The 16,320-nt window shown below is 38.4% G+C and overlaps 1 protein-coding gene across 3 annotated transcripts in view; it reads right to left on the bottom strand.

Annotated features, from left to right (window-relative positions):
• Positions 1-9,266: 9,266 nt before the first annotated feature.
• The window catches only part of DCLK2 (doublecortin-like kinase 2), a 99,522-nt gene continuing 92,468 nt past the window's right edge, over positions 9,267-16,320 (bottom strand). For 2 of the 3 annotated variants that reach the window (XM_010576149.1, XM_010576157.1), the window contains 3 exons: positions 16,011-16,091; positions 14,718-14,834; positions 9,267-9,912 (listed from right to left, as the gene is read on the bottom strand). In XM_010576149.1, the coding sequence (XP_010574451.1) occupies positions 9,691-9,912; positions 14,718-14,834; positions 16,011-16,091 (420 nt within the window). In that variant the 3' untranslated portion in view covers positions 9,267-9,690. Of the gene's footprint in view, positions 9,913-13,505; positions 13,640-14,717; positions 14,835-16,010; positions 16,092-16,320 lie in introns of those variants that run through there. The other variant, XM_010576165.1, reaches the window with a different exon arrangement.

Here is a 16,320-nt window from a genome sequence, read left to right as displayed (position 1 = left end):
AATTGAGTAGTGGAGTACTGGGTTCTTGTGATTCAATGTATAGAGGAAATGGGTACCATGGCTAATGCATTTAAAGTACTCTTGGCATTTATGCAATGGTGACCAAGTTTTCTGTGCTTCCTGCATTTTTATACTGATGTGGTTATGGTGGTATCAGTAGAGTTACATGTTTTGTGTAGCAGAAGGATGATCTTTTTAAGCGAAGGCTATAGTTGTCATATCTGTGGTAAGTGCCCAGTGTATTGAACAGTAACATTTGTTATGCAAAACTTGTACTTCACACTTACTTAAGTTCAACAACATTCATAGCTTTATGTAAGATTTTGAGGGGAAGTTGGTATGCTCTTGAAGGGCAATTTGCATTTGTCTCAAGCCAGGGATGGGTTACCTAGGCTAGGTGCAGGGAAAAAAAAACAAACAAAAGTATATTTTGCCAAAGGGAAATCCTGGAAGTCTTCTCTTTATAATCTCCTGCTGACTTAGGAAACACTTTATTATTGATAGAAGTGATGGTGTCTGATCTTAGAGCCAAAATATTTCATGGGGAGTTGATTTGGTAGATTGCTTGTTTTAGAAGGGACCCTATTGATCATGAGATGCTTTCCCAAACTGACAGCACGACTGTATCTGTGCGTGCTATCCCGAGTTGCATCCAGCCAGCGCGTGCTAATGGGCAGCTGCGCGATGGTATCAAGTACTCCTCGGGGAAGCAGCCGCAGCAGCGCACTGTGGTGTTTTGCACATTATGAGTGCTGCAGCCCTTCTGTGGAAAAGGACATCTTCACCTTCTGCTCCGTGAGCAAGCCTGTGAAGACACCCCCATTCTGGACTGCTTTGCTGGTGGCTTTGGTGAGTAGGACATACCCCTCCTTCCATGGGTAAAGAAACGTACCTCAGACACTGCCCTGGGACTCAGGCTTCCACCTGGAGTCTCAGCTTGGCTGAACTTAGTCCGTGTCATGCTGTTTGTGATGAGGTGGCAAAAAAGGGTTAAATTTCCAACTGTTCGGGTATTTGTTAGTCTATTCAGGGCAGCACATGTGTCAAATGGATTACCTGAAACCTGTTTAATCAACAGTTGCCAGGCACTAACCTGCAGCTGGGCCTCAGCTAGCAGTTATTTGCAGAATATTCCTGAAGAGAGGGAGCTGAGTCCTCTATTTCCTCAGAATTCAGAGGGAGCATGTATGAACAGCTTTTTTTTTATGCGACATTCTGGGCTTGCTTCTGTTCTGGTGAGTTCAAACAGACACAGTGTTAGCTGTAGTTTATGGCACGTGCTCTGGAAAGCAGCGTTTGCTGCTGCTGAGAGTGAGGCTGGTTAGCAGAAGTGCTGCAAGTTTGGTTTGTGGGGAAATACTTAGCGCAAGTAGTTTGAAATCCCTTCTATTTTGTGAAAATTGCTGATATAAATGCTGTAGGATCTGGCAAGAGACGGTAGTGTGTTCAGAGTGGTGGTTTCTCTGAAGGAAGTTCGTGTTGTGGTGTTACTGCAAGCAAAAGTAAATTAATGCCATGATACTTTTGAGAATATTTCTTCAGTTCTTGGCTGTGTTGTGCTGTGTGTTATCAAAAAGCCTCTACACCTGAAAAGTGGCCTTGTGCAAAGTATATATATTTGTTACTGTTTCTGGTCCTGACATACTTTTGGTGGTCCTCCACCTACCTGCAGCACCTTGTTTCTGCTAAAGATTCCAACTCTGCTGGTTTAGCAGTTTGCAGAATAAATGTCCAAAAGAGCTGATCTGATACCAAGGTAATGCAGAGTTATCTGTGGATGTTCTGCTAATGGGGGTTGTTATTTACTAGGAAAGGGAGAGTTTAGAATCATAGAATCATTTAGGTTGGAAAAGACCCTTAAGATTGAGTCGAACTGTAAACCTAACACTGCCAAGTCCACCAGTAAACCACATCCCTAAGTGCCATGTCTATACGTCTTTCAAATACCTCCAGGGATGGTGACTCAACCACTTCCCTGGGCAGCCTGTTCCAATCCCTGACAACCCTTTCAGTAAAGAAATTTTTCCTAATATCCAATCTAAACCTCTCCTGGTGCAACTTGAGGCCATTTCCTCTCGTCCTATCTCCAGCCACCTGACAGAAGAGACCAGCACCCACCTCACTACAACCTCCTTTCAGGTAGTTGTAGAGAGTGGTAAGGTCTCCCCTCAGCCTCCTCTTCTCCAGGCTAAACAACCCCAGTTCCCTCAGCTGCTCCTCATAAGACTTGTGCTCCAGGTCCCTCACCAGCTTGGTTGCCCTTCTCTGGACACGCTCCAACACCTCAATGTCTTTCCTGTGGTGAGGGGCCCAAAACTGAACACAGTACTCGAGGTGCGGCCTCACCAGTGATGAGTACAGGGGGACGATCACCTCCCTGCTCCTGCTGGCCACACTATTTCTGATAGAGGCCAGGATGCCGTTGGCCTTCTTGGCCACCTGAGCACACTGCTGGCTCATATTCAGCCGGCTGTCAGCCAGCACCCCCAGGTCTTTCTCTGCTGGGCAGCTTTCCAGCCACTCTTCCCCAAACCTGTAGCGCTGCATGGGGTTGTTGTGACCCAAGTGCAGGACCCGGCACTTGGCCTTGTTGAACCTCATACAATTGGCCTCAGCCCATCGATCCAGCCTGTCCAGATCTCTCTGTAGAGCCTTCCTACCCTGAAGCAGATCAACCCTGCCTCCCAACTTGGTGTCATCTGCAAACTTGCTGAGGGTGCACTCAATCCCCTCATCCAAATAATTGATAAAGATATTAAACAGAACTGGCCCCAATACTGAGCCCTGGGGAACACCACTTGTGACTGGCCGCTAACTGGATTTAACTCCAGTCACCACAACTCTGGGCCCAGCTGTCCAGACAATTTTTTAGCCAGTGAAGAGTGCACCTGTTGGCCACGAGCAGCCAGTGTTTCCAGGAGAATGCTGTGGGAAATGGTATCAAAGGCTTTACTAAAGTCAAGTAAACAACATCCACAGCCTTTCCCTTGTCCACTAAATGGGTCACATTGTAATAGAAGGAGATCAGGTTAGTCAAGCAGGACCTGCCCTTCACAAACCCCTGCTGACTGGGCCTGATCACCTGGCTGTCCTGTACGTGCCATGTGATGGCACTCAGGATGATCTGCTCCATAACCTTCCCTAGCACTGAGGTTAGTCTGACAGGCCTGTAGTTCCCCAGATCCTCCTTCTAGCCCTTCTTGTAGATACCTGTAGATGTTAATACTACTATGGTACAGTGGTAGCTGGTTTTTACAACTACTGTCAGAAGTTGGCATGATTTGGGGGTTCTTATTGTAATTCTAAAAATATGCAAATTGAATTTGTTTAGAAACATTATTCAGAACCTTTTCTGCTGTGGTGCTTTTAATGTGTGGGATCAGGCTGGGGATTTTTAAGGAACAGTGGAGTTTCTTCAGTTATTCCACATACCTGAATAGCAGCAACAAAAACCTGACCTATTTTTCATACAGAGTTGGTGTTCTGGAACAAAATATTGTTTTCATTTCTTTTAGTAGCAAAAGGAAATTAAAAACTGGGACTTCTGTGGGAAATGAATGTTATTGCAACTTTAGTCAGGACATAATTGCTGTTAGATACATTGAATAAGAATGGCCTAGATATTGTGACTATCTAGATTGTAGCTTTTCCATTTTATGTACTAAGTTTCATATTTACAGAGATTTAAGTGTGCTTGTGTTGTTACAGCATCTGTTTTGCTTTCTCTTATACTTAGAAGTAATGCAAAGGGAATAAAAGATGACTACACTGTTTTTGAGAAACTAGCTGCATCCTAGTTAAATAAAACGAGAGATGGGCCATTCTGTGGGTGCTGCTCTAAACCAGTGAGTCCTTTCCCATATAGGGTCAGGATATTTGTGTAAAGCTTGAGATGACTCACTCGCTTGGATTTCCCACGTGACACAACATTACATGAAGTACATTTCATTACATGAAATCGAAAATAGTTTACTTTTATGCAGAAAAAACCTAAGAGCTTCAGTAAACTAATACAGTTAACGATGCATGTCCGTGCTTACGCATCATAATTTTAAGCTGCTCTTTAAAAGCTCTGGATCAAAAACTGTAGGAAATGGTTTCTGATTTTGTTTAGATTTAGTGAAATTCAACTACATTTAACCTAAAGCCCTGGAATTTAAATACAGCCAGTCTCATGAGGAAAAAAATTGATTAAAACATACAAAACAGATTTTGAAAGAAAAAATTCTTGTATCTAAATATTTATTTTTAGTTGAGACTTCTTATAAAGAAGCATATTATTATAAAGAGTATGTAAAATATTTTGCAACTTTTTAGAAATTATGGAAATACAACTACTGTCTTGTAAATGAATTGAGATAGTATCAGAAAGCATAGTCTTGAAACCAAAGAGATTTGTATATTTAGTAAAATCTGAAATTACATACAACTTCACCCTTGGGACTGCATCATATAGTCAACTAATTAATTAAAGACATTTAGATGCATGCTTTGGGAATTATGCTGTATTGCATGGGAGTAGATGAAAAGAGGTTTTCAAAATGTGATACTTGCTATTTGTTAAATGAACAGAGTTTGAGATATGATCATTTACTATTTTCTTCCAGTTCTAATTTTTTTCTTCCCACTGTTGGTTTGTTCACTGTGTATTGTGAGCTCTGAGCTGCAAAATGCTGTAGCACAACTGAGTCTAACTGGGTGTTTAGAATGTAGTATATTCAGCACTAGATATATCCAATAACAAATAGATGATTTTGCAGATTGCTCTCGCATTTTGTCTTGCTTTTTGTCTTGTTTATCCTATGTGCTCGGGATCCTTTTTCAAGCAAGACCCGGTAGCTGCAAAACCAAAATCTGACCATTTTAAACAATAGAGCCTAGTGTCTTTTTAAGCAAAATGTTTAAACTTTAAGTGTTCAGAGTTTAAGCACTCTAAACTTCAGTATTCCATATTAAATGGCAAATATTATTTTGGGGAGAAGGGAATAGTTGCTGCTACTTCTTGGTGAGGCTGTGTTTCTCTGAAACCTGCATCGTACACAATTCTCACTCTGGGCTTTCTGTTTCCAAATATGACAAAGGCACTTAAAATTCAAATGCTGTTTGAAACAAAATCAAGAGCAGAAGCAACAGCTGAGGAAAAACTTCTTGGTGTGGATGGTTGCATGGCAGCTTGTTTCTTCAGTCCCTGCCCTGGTATTTTTTTTACAATGCTAGTTTAGTTTAAAAACAAAACAAAAATCCCCCTGGAAAGGATTCCCCTGACAGACACCTATTTGTATGCATTAGACATTGAAACTGGTTGCAGTAGGAGTGTTCAATTTGCTTGCCTTTTTTTGATCTTAAAAAAAGTCAGTTTTACTTAACCAGCATTTTGGATAGGTTACTAGTTTTGTGCATTTCTGTTGCTTTACAGTTGCTGTTCAAATGTAGCTTGAACGAAATAATAAGTAAATGCGAAATATTTCCCATTTTAAAACTGTTAAAAACAAAGGTAATTGACAAATATGTATATTTGTATAAAAGTGAATAAATACATCAGTAAATTTACTCTATCAGTCTGTGATAATTAGACGAGTGACTGCTGGGGGGGAGAAAGATACGAAAACCAGGCTTACATGAGACTTTTATAATAAAAATCTCCTCCTTGCTGCATAAATTTATTGGTTTAGCCCAAGATGATCAAAATAATTTCTGTGAATAGGAATTTGAACCCCTTTTGGGTGAGCGTAAAGGCGGTGGTATAAGAAGTTACTGCTTCCTAGCTAACATTTTTTTTTATTTCAAGTAGATTAGGAAAATGAGAGTCTTCTCATAAAGGCCAAAGCTGTGATCCCTGTTGGAAATTGTATACAGGATCTTGCTTCTGATCTCCTCGTTGTATGCCAGGGCTCTCCACGAGATAACACAAAGTGTCTGGCACCTGCTGAAGGATGCCTGATCACTTGTGTATTTTGGCAGCCTCTTTCATATATGCTCAGTGTGATCTCTAAGTATAGAGCAAGAAAAATGGCATTGGATTTACTCACGGATGTTACCATTGTTGCCGTGTAGTCTTCTCACCACGTACCTGAGGCATAGAACCTCTATTTTTGAGAGAAGTTAATGAGGTCTTGGAAGACCTGCTTCCTTGAATTAAAAGACTGAACTTGCCCAGCTCAAACAAAAAGCTTCATGCTTTTTGATCCTAAGTAAGTCCAGTGCACTGGGTACACTCTAATAGAAAAGCCTGTATTTTGTTTTGGTTTGTTTTATTTAAGAAAAAAAAAAAGCAGGAGGAAAGAAAGGGAAAACTCAGAGTAAGAAGGAGGTTAAAAATACTTTCTGGTATCTTACATATATAATTAATGTATATATTTAAAAAAATAAAACATTATTTATTTAGTTGAGGAAAAATTACCCTGCAATCAGTTAGTTTTAGTCATTACTTCCTCCTAGCTTCTCTTCCTCGAGTTTAGATTGGGGGGAACTATGTCTGCAACCTAAAAACAAGAGATCTTTGCTTACTAAAGTAGTCCCAAAGTAAAATTTACTGACCTATGTAAATATTCTTAATGACTAGCTGTAAGCATGAGCCCATACTTGATGAAAGTAACATCACCGTAAACCACCATCTACCTTAATGTATTTTGACAATTATTGTCATTAATTTTTTAGAAATTCAGGAATGGGGATAATTGTCTATAAAGGGTAAATTTTGATGGGCATTTCAGTGAACTTAGTGTTATGCTGAGTTACAGCAGGTGAGGATTCAGTTCTGGGTTCTCAAATTTAGAACTGCAAGAATTGGCTCCGTTGGGATATATGAACAACTACTCACGTTCAAAGGAGCTAAAAAGACCGGGGATTTTAAAAAAGACTTTTTTTTAATAATTCATTTTTTAAAATGTAGGCATGGTAGCAGTTGTGCTGTCACTGTTGAGTGTTTGAAAAAAATGGCATTTATTCAATACCTGTCAAAATGGTACATGAATTTCAGCTACTTTTATGAAACAAAAAAGGTGACAGTCTTCTGACAAACATGTAACTTGAGTTTAGAGTTTCTATAGTTGTTACTTTCCCTTTATAGCAGACAGCATAGTTGTTTTACAATTTCTTTTCTATTTTTGCCTTCTTCCAGCAACTGATGGTTCTACAGAGAGAAGGATTAAATGAAAGTGCAGTAGATGATAACAAACCAAACATAATACTTTCGAGTCTTCATTAAGTGTTTTAGTGTTAACCAACACATCTTTATTTTTATGTTAAACTGTGATACCCTGAGCAGCACAAACGTACCACCTATGCACCCATCTGTGGAAATAAATTAAGGCATGGAGTAGTGATATAACTTTCCTAAGGCCATACACAGAGTTAAGAACTTGCCCAGCTTTCCCATGTTTTTACCTGATTATGTTGGCCATGTGATCATCTTTTCCAGCTGTTGTCACTATTTTTAAATAGGTGTTTTAGCATAGTCTATCAATCAGCTGCCTCTGCTCTGTGAATCAAAATCCTTGTCTAAGAATGTTTAGAAGTTGATCAGTCATGAACTTAGGGACATGAATTCAGGGTATGTATGTCTTTACTCTCTTCTTCCACGGGACAAAGTAATAGTTTAGAACTGGCAGCTGTTGACAAGGCAAACCTTTCACACATGCATCAGGTTTTGTGGAACACAGTTTTGTTAGATATCTCTGGTAATCCATGACAGTTTTTTCTTCATAAAATAAGTATCTAGGCCTTGCACAGCTGAATAGCCATCATCTTATAAAAACCAGAACTGAACCCAGCATTCATCACTTTGTTGTTGCTCCCTCTTTACTAATCTCCCAGTTCAGTAGTCTGTCACTGTCTTCTCTGTTGGGGGCTCCCTTTCCTTGCTGTAGATGGGTGGTTAGCCTGCTCCATCTGAAATTACACATCCTTTCTTTAGCTTAGTCTAAGACTTGTTACAGAATTTACCAACTGCACACAAGGTTACCTAAGACTCTCGCTAGTTTCTGTTCTGAGTAAGGCTAGAGTGTTATCTTCATATTTTTACACTGTACCAAAATAGAAATGTACGTGATTTTATACAACAGCCATTCCCATACTCTCCAACTACCTTGAACTTACTCTAGTGAACTCGTAACAAAGTTAATTCACAATGACTGGTTGTAGCCCAAACTTTTTATCATCGTTTAAGACACATAATATGTTTTCATACCTTTACTACCCTTTTTTGCCAAGATGCTGTACATCTTTCAGCTGTACCATGACCTTGTTATCAGCTGGCACTTTCTGATCTTTAATTGCCTCTTCAAAAGGTAAAACACTCATGTTCAGTCATGTATTACCTATGTCTTCCATAGGAGTCAATGAACTTTAAAAGGTTATGGGAATCCCTCAGACTAATTTTATGAAATCTTTTTGGTAGGTACCTAACTGTTCAATCTCTCCAGAGGGAATAAGACAACATTTTCACTGACAAAATAACTGAGTTTTCAAAGAAATGAATGACTTTTTTTTTTTTTTTTAAATGAAGAAAGTTTATTGCAGGTCTTTCTTTTACAATTCTAGTAGAAAGTATAGCTAAGAAAGAAAATGAACTATGACCAATTCGTAAGAACGAGCAAAGGAAAATCATAAGCTGAATACATACTATATTGAACTAAGCATTATGGTAAAGATAAAACCTCATCTATCTTGTGACTGCAGATTAAGGATAGCTGCTCCCCAATCCTTGTTTCCAGTGCCTGCACCAGGTGAATAGGGGGATAGCACTGACAAACCTCTTATAGCTATTGATGGCAGCTATTTATAGTAGCTCCTCTATCAGCTCACCCTAGAACTAGGAACTGCTCCATTCATCCTAGCTTAGATAACATGCAGCAGGCTTTCCGTTCACAGGTCCAAAGCAATTTTATTTTATCTAATAGGTAGTCTGACCCTGGAGAAAAGTGTGGATGGGACACTTGTGGTTAGGGTAGAAAATGGCTAGAACAAAAAGGCTTCCTTGACTCCAGTCTTCATTACAAATAAATGTCCAGTGCTCATGTTTACATCCCAAGTCACTTTATTTAAATTCATATTATCTAAACACTACCCTGCAGCCTGCAAGTCAGATAACAAACTTGATGCAAAAACAACCATCCTTCCCTCTATTGCCAATGTTTATCTCATAATATTTTACAGTTAGTCCACTAAAAATTTTTTTGTGAAAATTTGCCTCTTCACATTTAGTAGAAACTTGGCTAAAAATAGAGGCATCGGAATAGAAGGTAAATATAAGTTTTCTTCCCTTGTCTTCCTCTCCCACTTTTCTGAGAATCCTCATCAGAAGAACAGAACAGGGCCTGCTTGTAAAGGTGAGGCCAGGTAACTGTTCATCATCTCACTGCTCATATAAAAATATGGTTAGCTACACTGTACGTTAGTCTATTTAGAGCCCAAGGCTGTGTGAAATGCAGTTAAACTAACACAGATAACTTAAAAATCATCTAACATTGCCACAATCTTTCCCCTACTGCTGTTCTCAAGACAAGGGCAAAGAGCACTCAAAACACATCTTCACTCACCCACTATTAGAAGATCAGTCTCCCATGACAAAGCCTGCCTTGGGCTCGCCACGAGAGGGTGCACGCAAACTGAAAACAAACTGTCATGTGAAATGAAGAGAAATTGTGGCGAGAGTGCAGGGAGCTTCAGTTGGGTTTGGTTTCATCAGTCCTATGCACCAGGCTGATCCCCAGCAAACTCGGGACATACTGAGGCAGGGAGTGTGGGGGATCTGAGTGGCTCAGAAGCAGCAGGGAAGAGGGTCTTGGACCCAGCCACATGAGGATCATCAGCTGCAGCAGTAATTGCAGAAATTTTCTCCATTCCAGCTCTGCCAGAGTCCTGACAGCGCTTGCTGCAGAAAATCTGACTCTCTTTATCTAGAGCTGTGTTCTAAAAACAAAGAAAAAAAACCCCAAGGCAAAATATGAAAAGAGCAGTTAAATCAAAACCCTGTCTTAACTTAAGTGTTAAAACAATCTACAAGACATGAAGTGCATGCATTAGAGCCAGAAAAAAAGGAGAAATACAATTAGAAATCTTATGTATAATTAATTGTAGTGTTTTGTGGTGTTGAATTTGGAAAATGTAAGGAAAACTCATCTTCCAGACATATGTTTGCCATGATGCTGCGAGTTTAAAATTTTGTCTTGCAAGTCTGATGTGGAAAAAAAAAAAAAAAAAGACTAGTGGTTATGATACAGCAGGAACTCTTCATACTAGCTATTAGCAAAATTGATGTACCTGTGTTTTTGCAGACACAAGGAATCACGTGATGCTTAGTGAAAGCTTAATTAATACGTTTTTCTGTAACGAACCACATGGTACAGAAATGTATCTGTTTGTGAAGATAACAGATGAAAACCTAATGATTTTTTCCTATATTAAAGAAAAGGGTTTACTTTTCTGCTTATTGTTGAGAGTAGGCAAATGACCTCTTACGAAGCTGACATGGTAGCAAAAAATGTATCGCTTCTGAATACTATACTTAAAAATTAGTTTACTGGAGAAGAACGTAGCAGGTTAGAATGAAAACTGAGAACTCTGTAGTGTAGTAGGTGGATTATCTGCAGTATGTGGTGTGTCTGCTGAAGCTGACAACTTTCATACCCTCTGAAGGATACTGCAAGTTATATTAAACAACAGTGCAATGTTTAATTGCTAGTGGAATGTCTAAAGTGACCTAGAGAGAAATCTAGTAGTTCCTGTGTCAAAAATATATGTCAAAATTGCTTTCTAAGACTTGGAAGGACAGCGCAATTGGTCTTGTTTCACAGTTAGAAGGCTGATACTGATCATTATAAATCCATATTCTTCCTGGCTTAACTATTTACTTTATGGAAGACCTTCAAGTACGAGTGGTAATACAGATTAATTAAGTTCTTTGTAGTTTATTCAGTTATGTACAGTGGTGCAAGGTACACGGGTCATGTACATCTTGGGCTTTCTACAGTAATCCACAAATGTGTGACACTTGAACTGAAGAGCAGAGCACAAATCCATGTTTCACCTTTGTGGCACCACCTGCATATGTATGTGTAAGCATTATACAAGACTGTTATGTGGAATTTCATATTTTGAGCTGGGATGTGCTAATTGTAAGGTAAGGTCAGGTGCTCTGCCTTTTCTTTAGCAATTTCTTCTTTTGATTGCTCAGGAGGACTTGCTTTACTAATGTGAAAATTTCTATGTATTCTTAGTGGAGTTTGTCTAATACACTTCACTAAAATATGTGGGTTTAGATACTGAAATAATTTTCTGATACAAGTTAAATTTAGCATGTATTTTTTTTCAGATGTGGTTTATTGCACCAAAGTCATCAAAGACAGCAGAAATAAGGTACTTTTATCCTCTTTTTTCCAAACTGATCATATAGCTTGGTAGTGAAAACTTATTTCATTATGGGGTACCTGAATTCAAATTTTTCTTTTACCTGACATGGCAAAGAGAGCTGGACTAGTAGCTCCGATTTCTCAAATAGAGGACTTCTAGAATTTGTAGGTGGGTTGTTCTGGAACAAGATGGTGTTCTGTCATACAGATGGTGGGTTGTTCTGGAATCAGCCTCACTCGGACTCTTCCACTGAAACTATTTTGTTTTGTATAGTGATATGGCTGTGTGCTGGGGCAGGGGAGGGAGTAAGCAGCCTCATGATACCCCTCCTCCCCCAGTTCCCAAAAAGAAAAGTTTTAAGTATTTTGAATTTAGGGTGTTTTGGGTTTTGGTGATGTGTTTGGTTTTGGTTTTGGTTTTGGTTTTTTTTTTTAATTGAGTTACAACATTAGTCTACATGCATACAGGTACAAGGAGAAAATTCAGTAGTACACAACTGAATTCTCTGCTACTACTATCAACTCTGCAAATGGGGCATGCAGGGAAATGCCTAACTGAACTGTATCTAGGCTTTTGAGATTAGCTATGACGTGCAGGAGTTTTCTCATTATCAAAGTAGCTGCTATGCTGGCAGGATTACATTTCCTCTTGCTTGCTGGAAAAAGAGTTGTGAATAAACAGGTATCTGCTATTCCAGTGGCAGGATAAGTTATTTAAAAGGGAAAGGAAATGCTTTCAGTTCATGCTGACGGTGATTTCTCCTGTCCTGTCTTCACAGCAGCCTTTGATATTTGTCACACCTTGCACATAGCAATACATACCTATGTAATGCAATTTAGGATTTTTTTTTTTTAAAGATTGAAGAGGAGGCTTAATTTTACTGTTGCTAAGTAAGAATGTTTTTTATTAATGTAGGACTGATTGTCTTCTGACTAGCCCTGTGATACCATAAAGGCTGAAGTGATAATTAAAATTTTTATTTTAAATGGAAACAATGTTTATTTCAGTGGTTTTGGTTTTTTTGGTTCTGTCTTCATAGATTTCCATCTATTTCTAATTGCTTTTGGATACTGTAAGATACAGACATGCACAAAATTACTCCCAGGGGAATATGTCTGAGGAAGTAAAAAATAGCTAGTTATATCAGTGTTTCCTTAGGATATTTCAAATATACATCACTTAATATAGAAAACTTTTTTGTAAGTGTTTAAAAGATTTTCCTTTACTGTTTTTGTGTGGCTGTAAAGCTCGCTCTTTCCACTTCAGACTGGCTGAGTTATTTCTCCTTTCTTCTTGTTAAAAATGGAGAACATGTATTTTTTGTGCAGCAGAACAAAGCATCGCAGTTAGTACGTACCATTGCCTTGGACCTACTCAGAGGAAAGCAATGCAGGCATTGGGAAAGGAGGAAGAAGGAGGGAAGCAAGGGACAGAAACTAGACTTACTTTAAGCAGAACTAACACAATTGCAACAAATTTAGATTTACAGAACAGTTTAAAATTGACCAAAAAAAATGGTAATGAATTAATAGCAACATGCTTTTAGGGGCAGAAAGAGTCTCCTGTGCAAGAACACTGAAGTAGGTATGTGCAGTTTTACTTATCTGCCACATGATGGTATTATCTGCATTGGCCAGATGACAATATTTGAATGAAGTGATGCTAAAAGGGATTCCATTAAATATGCAGATGGACTGATATAGCAATGCACTGCAATACATGAGAATTACAATACTGTGCTTGTCTGAATCTGAATGTTTTTAAGCAATGAGTGCCAGTACAAGTGAAGAACTCAACATGAAGATAACTAAATTTCAATGCTCTAGATAAACCAGGGCAAGAATAACAAATTGGGGGCTTAACCCTCATTAGATTACAGTGTTTTGAACAAGAAATTACTTTTCCCTTCAGCAATAACTGGGAGCTGCTTTCAGAAATAATTATGCATTTACATCCTTCCATACCTGTTAGAAGAAAATAAGGCAGGAAAAGGGAAAATGAAAAGTTTTAACAAGGTGCACTTTCCTGGCTGAAGGAATGTCAGTAGCTAACAGAATCAGAAAAAAACCCCACACCAATAAGAAGCCAGAAGCTACGCTGTGTCAGAGATCTGAGACAGGCTTAAGTGGCATGCAAGTTGGAGAGGGGCTGAGAGTTAGAATTAAAATTAAGATTGCTCTTATTACATATAGTGCATTTTATACCAGTTTTCAGCTTCAGGCTTATCCATAGTCTCAACAGTATAAAGAATGAAGCTCTGAAGTCCCTCTCAAACTGTCAAGTCAAACTGTCAAATGAAATGTAGACAACAGCATGAACCTGAAATCCATTTTCTGACTTCTCTCATTTTTATTTTTATGTTACCACTTTTCCTACATTTAAATCTTTGGCCTATTTAATTCTACATAAATGTATTTGCAAAAGCATGTATGTATGCAGAAACATTATTTAAATTTACCTACTTTCAGATGATTAAAACAATTCTTTGTTAATAGAAGTGGGGTGGACTTTGAGAGTAATTAATACTAATGGGGAGGGGCGGGGGTGGAAATCACTGTTATGTTACTTTCATATTTTTCTTTTAGTAACTGAAGATACTCTTTGTGCGCAGTGTCCATCCTTGCATTAGACAAGAATGGACCACAATAAGAACAGAATAGCAGTTCAATCTCTATAGCAGTTGCATCTTCTCTGCAAATGTGACTGGTCAATTACAAGTGCAGTTCTGAGTGCTGGTAGCAGTAAACTCCATTTCTTCTACCATGATTCACACATCTGCCTTCTGGAATTACTATTTATGTAAGTTCAACTATAGGTCACAGGGTTTCTTTGTATGCTTTGGAGAAAGTTCCCCATTAGGGAACAGAAAAAACAAAGAAGGGGTTAGATTGGGACAAAATTAATGTGGTAAACATTCAATAGTATGAAGAAAGTTTCTGAAATGGAGTCTGGTTTCCCAGCAAGCATTGTGTTGAACAACAGTATGCTCAAGACCAAGTAAATACTCGGTCGGGCACAGGGGAAGAGACTACTTAATTAACTAGGTGGTCAGTATGATAAAAAATTACAGTTTTTATAATGAAAGATTTCAAATCGTTAATAAGCTTCATTTCAACATCAAACTACTTAGTGTTTACATGTTTCTGTTTGAAAGCTTGTTTTTATAGCTTAGCTAGCACACTGTGATAGACTTGGTTGCTCTCAAGCGATGATAAGACACTCCACACTATACATAAATAAAGACTAGAATTAGAGACTATTCTAGCTTTGCTTTTGCTATTCTTGCACCACACATGCCCATAGAGCACTGTTAGGAAAATATGCAAAGTATGATATCAATGTATAAAAATGTTCATTTTTCTTACCATGATGACAGAAACCCCAGCAGATGTGTTATTTTGCTTAGGTAGGGTGTTATTAAAGTGCTGCTTCAGTTTACCTGTTACTTCAGCTTGCATATTATTCTCCTGGGAAGCATCATCCTGTATAAGAATAACACAATATTCAAGTTAGGAAAAAAACAAAAGTATGTTTGAATGTAACTGAGTAAACCAGATTTTTTTCTATTATCCTCAGATACTTCCTGCTTTTTAATGTGAAGTAAGCGTTCAGACAGGCAGCCCAAAAGTGAATGCACTCTGCTACATAAGATGCAGTTCAAATGGGTTAAGACAAATTACAGAGGAAAGGAACGTAGCAACCACTGTTTTATGTATGAACTTCTATTTCTTAAAATGCCATGTGGCACTGTATACTTTCAGTCCATTGATTTGTCCCACAGTTATAAGCTGCAAGTTTGATTCAAGCATGTTAAAAATAAAAAGCATATCTGTCATTTGGCTTTCTTTTAAATCAGCATTTTAAATGGTTCATCACATCCTAAGTGTGGCAACATTATACAGTACCATAAATACATTTGAGAGGAGCTGTTATGCATAGAAACACTCGTTATAGCTGTCTTCTCTTGTTTGAGGGAAATCCACAGATCATATTCAGTCCCTCTTTTAAAATGTGTGTGGAAATAAACATTGACTATGTACATGTAAATCTAGTATTTATTAATAATGAACTGATTTTAAATCAATAAGAAATGCACTTTGGTGTTCCCCACTGCTGCTGCCCAAAAAGATGAAGGACCTGGCAGCCATCAGCTTAGTGCCTATGTTAAATTAGATATTTTATTTGCTAATTTTATTTGTCTTAGGAAGCTTGAAGTGCTTCAAGAAACATGACATCATACTTTAAGTAGCATTGCAGCAAGTAAGATGCCAACATGCACAACAGTGCTTCCACATACACATTTTTGAGATGACTGTTTTCTAGGTTGGAAGTGAAATAACAAAAAAGATGACCAAGTCACACATCTGCCTGTTGTGTTATGTTTAAGCAGGGTTGTAGCAACCCCCAGCACCTTCTAATTGCAGTCAGCAAGTGATACCCTCACTATTCTTTCAGAGCACAGAAGCTAACAGTGCTGTTAGAGCTGAAGCTACCTTCAGACTCTTGCTGTTCTCTTTTATGTGGAAATGGGACTAGTGGTTCAATAAACATAAATAGGCATAGTAGAAGTGTATTGCTGCTTCTGAAAACTACAGTTTAGTGGTTAGATTTACAGATTTAAGATTGAATTAGAGACAAGTAAAATGTAATTTACTCACTGACACCCAGGGATGGCTTAGGATCTGTGCTGCTGTATATCGGGCTTCTGCATTCACATGTAACATCAGGCTAATTAACTCCTTTATTAAAAAAAAAAAGGGGGAAAAAAAAAAGAAGAGTTTAAGGAGGGTGGGGAAGGATATTACAATGGAAAACACTGTTGCACCAAGTTCTTCTCAGTGGAATTTTCTTGCTACCTGGGTGAAAGAAAAAACAGCTTACACTGATGCCAGAACCAGTGTCTTTAGCGGAATAAAAACTTTGCCCTTTAGGTTTAAGAGTATGTTGGACAGCATATTTCATATCAAC

This window comes from Haliaeetus leucocephalus, unplaced genomic scaffold (assembly GCF_000737465.1).
Source record: "Haliaeetus leucocephalus isolate CR32 unplaced genomic scaffold, Haliaeetus_leucocephalus-4.0 Scaffold21, whole genome shotgun sequence".
NCBI lineage: Eukaryota > Metazoa > Chordata > Aves > Accipitriformes > Accipitridae > Haliaeetus > Haliaeetus leucocephalus.
The sequence above is the reverse complement of the archived record's forward strand: the minus strand, read 5'-3'. Positions and strand labels throughout refer to the sequence as shown.